General features: G+C 45.3%; 1 protein-coding gene across 5 annotated transcripts in view; it reads right to left on the bottom strand.

Moving 5' to 3' along the window:
• The window catches only part of SLC4A8 (solute carrier family 4, sodium bicarbonate cotransporter, member 8), a 107,149-nt gene that overhangs the window by 44,942 nt on the left and 58,221 nt on the right, over positions 1-3,986 (bottom strand). For all 5 annotated transcript variants that reach the window (XM_010857853.1, XM_010857852.1, XM_010857854.1 and 2 more), the window contains exons 6-8: positions 3,132-3,320; positions 1,533-1,624; positions 386-543 (exon numbers count right to left, since the gene is read on the bottom strand). In XM_010857853.1, the coding sequence (XP_010856155.1) occupies positions 386-543; positions 1,533-1,624; positions 3,132-3,320 (439 nt within the window). The remainder of the gene's footprint in view (positions 1-385; positions 544-1,532; positions 1,625-3,131; positions 3,321-3,986) is intronic.

Below are 3,986 nucleotides of genomic sequence, written 5' to 3'. Positions count from 1 at the left end.
TCCTATATTTTGGCATTAGCTGGTTTCTTCCACTGCTGCTGCTGCTGCTAAATCGCTTCAGTCATGTCCGACTCTGTGCGACCCCATAGACAGCAGCCCATCAGGCTCCCCCGTCCCTGGGATTCTCCAGGCAAGAATACTGGAGTGGGTTGCCATTTCCTTTTCTAATGCATGAAAGTGAAAAGTGAAAGTGAAGTTATTCAGTCGTGTCCGACTCTTAACGACCCCATGGACTGCAGCCTACCAGGCTCCTCCGTCCATGGGATTTTCCAGGCAAGAGTACTGGAGTGGGGCGCCATTGCTGTCTCCGGGTTTCTTCCACTAGAGCTCATATAAACCTGTGCATCAGGCAGAAGGCAGTGTGCTTTGTGGTCCTCATCTTTACCTTGTTGGGATGGGCACTTCTGTCAGGCCTGAGAGAAGGACAGCTGGAGACAGCCTCACAAAGGCGACAATGGGGCGGTCCAGAGAGTCCACCTCTCCAACCAGGACATTCGAGGCCTCTGCCCCAGTGGGAATCTTCTTCATAAAATGAAGGTCCACCTGAAAATTTAAAAGCACCCTGACAGTGTGGGAGCCATCACCTCACATATCCATCACCCTCCTCACAACATTACATTCATGCATCATTTTATGATTTAACATATTTTTCTCATACTACTTCACTTAATCCTTAAAATAACTCTGTATGGTGGATAAGATTGGCCAATCAGACTCATTTTTTATTTAAAAAAATGAAGTCACCAAGACCCAGAGAGATGAAGTTGACTTGCCCATGACAACAGAGTTTCTAAGAGAGAGAATTTAAATTTAGGGTGCTGATTTGAATTCCATTACGCCATGCAACCTCAAAGAAAATTTTTTTGAAACTCCAGGTCAAATTGTTTCCATTTTAAAATACCTGAATGCTTTGTCTGAGGTTTCGGGGAGCCTCATGAGCTGAGAAGTGACATAATACTATCTGTGTTTTGGAAAGACAGTGTCAGGGAGAGACCAGAGCAAGGAAAGGCCGGCAGCCAGGAGATCAAGGATTGAGCCAAGAGCTGCAGGGGGACCCGGATCCTGTGGGAGAGGCCTCAGACACCAAAGTCACAGTCACCAAGAAGAGTTTAACCACAAAGTAGTTGTGAGATAGTAGCAAAAATATTGTTTTCACAAAACGCTTGGAGGTAAATAAATAAGAATAATTGAAAAATAAAACCTTGGAGGTAAGAAGATGCTCCTAGAGAGCAGGTATCAGAAAATCATTCTGAAACAGCAGGAGGTGTGCATCAGGGCAGTTTATCAGTGGCTAGTGGGTTTCAGCAGGTCGAATAGGGTCGGGGGGTGGGGGGGAACTGATGAGTCAGCCCTCTCTGGGATGGAGAAGGAGGAAGACATGAGCAGATGGGCCTCCTTTTCTGCAGAAGGGGCTCTGGTCCTGGAGAAAGGATATTGAAATGCCAAAGCTTACCCAGCTTCCAGCAACAGGACTCTGGGCTCCACAAGAGATATGGTTAGGCCTGTGAGCCAACTTCCACATCTCTGCTCACCTTGCTTAAATCCACTGGACTGTGTTCACAATTCACTCCATTCTTTACTTCAAGACTTGTGGTTGGAATGGACTGAGGAGACACAGTTTGACCTATTTGGAGAAAAATCAAACAGAATTCTTGAGTCTTGCCCTTTCCCTCTTTGACGTATCCCATCCATTGTCGGCTGGTCATGGCTCTCTCCTGCAAAGCCCACAGAGAGAAGAGGTTCAGGTGACTAGGAAGCGAAGACCCACACATACCTGTCTCCTTACCTACCAGCTAGCAGTAAAGGGGGCACAGAGATCTTACTACCCTGGAGCCCTCTTCCTGAACCATTTGTAATGTTCTTTTCTTCCTTTATTAAAGGCAGTAATCCTCAACCAGGAGTGCACACCATAAATTCCTATGGAGAACTTTTCAAATACATGGATCCCCAGACATATCTCCTATACATTGTGTTTTGGTAAATGTGGGGACAAGGAGACCCCCAGCCTGGCCACAGAAACGGAAAGCATTCAGCAGCTGAAATTCACCAGATGTTTACAACCCACCACACACCTGGCTCAGGGCTTTACACGGATTAACTTATTGAAGCCTCACAACAGACTGATGGAGTGGATCTTATCATTATCCTTACTCTACAAAGTGGGCTAAAGAGGTTTAGGAAGTTGTCCAAAATCTTTGCAAGAGGTGAAGCCAGAATCTCAAGCCTGGAAATCTGACTCAGGAGTCTACACTACTGCATTTTGCCTCCCTAATCTAAGACATTTGTTTACTTCTAAAAAGCTCCAGTTGACCTTCTCTGCAGCCAAATTTTCCCCAGTGTGGATATCTCCCTGTCTCGCTGATCCTGCTGACTCCACCAAATGTCTTGCTGTATCTCACTGTGTACACTCTTCATTGAGCCCAGGGCAGGCAAGGTGCGAGCAGGAAAACTGGAAGAAAACTCAAGGAGTCATAGGAACTGCAAACACATTTATTCTCTCCTGAATGGCACAGCAGCCATAGCAGTGGACATGCTATATTCTCTCCTCTCGTGGTTGACCCAGCAGACACAGCCTTAACGCAGCCTCACCACCATAATGCAGCCATACATAGCCCCCCAGCAGCACAGCCAACTCTCTCTCTCTCTCTGGCATGCCAAGTGAAGCTTATATACGCTTACAGAACAAAAGTAGGCTGCAGGCAAGTGAGTATCTCAGAATGTGCAACTACATTGCTATAAGTGATCTCAGCTGATATAGAATCATTATTATAAAACGTGGGGCAAGAGTAAGAGGGCATGGGGTGAGACAGCCTGACCAGGCCATCTTGGCTAATTTGACCTTTCCCTACACTCCCCAAGTCACATCAGTTCTGAGGCCATTCTGGGGCACAAACCTTTCCCCTGAGGTCCACTGAAATGTATCTGAGGCATGCATCCTTAGTGCCACAAGAGATGATGGTCGCCAGTCCCAGCCACCCATCTTGCTGATCCTCAAAAAGGACTGTGTCTAAGTGAGCATGAAAGCATATTAGAGAAATGCTGTTCCTACCCTCTAGTAACTCAGCATCTCCAACTAGTGCCTAAATGTCTTATTAATCTAAAGAGAAAGCAGTTACTCCTAATAATCTTACCATGTTTATCCATTGAATGTGGATCAGACTGCTTCTTGCCAACCTCAGCAAAGGAGCGAACAATGGGGATGAGGTTATTTCTCTTCTTTTCATTCTGATGATGATGCTTTTTGAGAAGGGCTTCCCGGACTTTAACCCTCATGCTGTCATTCAGGTCACTGAACAGCTCCTGCTGGTCCAGGATCAGGTCTGGAAGGCAGGTGCTAACATGAACACTCAAACTGATGGTCAGTGATTCCAAAGAAGGCAAGGTCAGGTGAGGTGAGGGACACGGAGTAGGAGGAAGCAGTTCTACCAGGGTCACTGAGGTTACAGTCTCTGTATCAGTGCCTGAAAGAGCTAACTGCTGATAGCAGCTGTGACACATTACATGTTATTCATGTAACAAATCATTACTTTTATAAATGGAAACTATTGAGCACTTAACATGTGCCAGGAACTACATTCTGAACTTATTACACAATGATCTAATCTGATCCTTACAAAACCTCTGAAAAGTAGGTGGTATTATAATAATTTTTACAGATCAGGAAACTGAGGCCCCAAAATTACAAAATCCCCATGACCTCACATCTAGTGAGTTGCAGAGATTGGATTCAAATCCCAGACTGTCTGATTCAAATGTCCACATGATTGCCATTCTGTTCTATCATTTGCCAAAGTTCCTCTAGGTTCTCTTCCTCTGAGATTTTAACATTGCTGTGATTGTCAAGAGAAACTATAACTGTAGAAGGCCACGTGACTGAAGGTAGAATCCATAAAAATAATTAATTTGTTCTTAATTAAGCCCTCCAGACAATACCAAGCATCAATCTTGACCTGCCAAGTCCAGCAGAACTGAGGGGGAGAAAATCC

This window comes from Bison bison, unplaced genomic scaffold (genome assembly GCF_000754665.1).
Source record: "Bison bison bison isolate TAMUID 2011002044 unplaced genomic scaffold, Bison_UMD1.0 scf7180017864383, whole genome shotgun sequence".
NCBI classification, from domain to species: Eukaryota; Metazoa; Chordata; class Mammalia; order Artiodactyla; family Bovidae; genus Bison; species Bison bison.
This window is presented reverse-complemented; position numbering and strand designations above follow the sequence as displayed.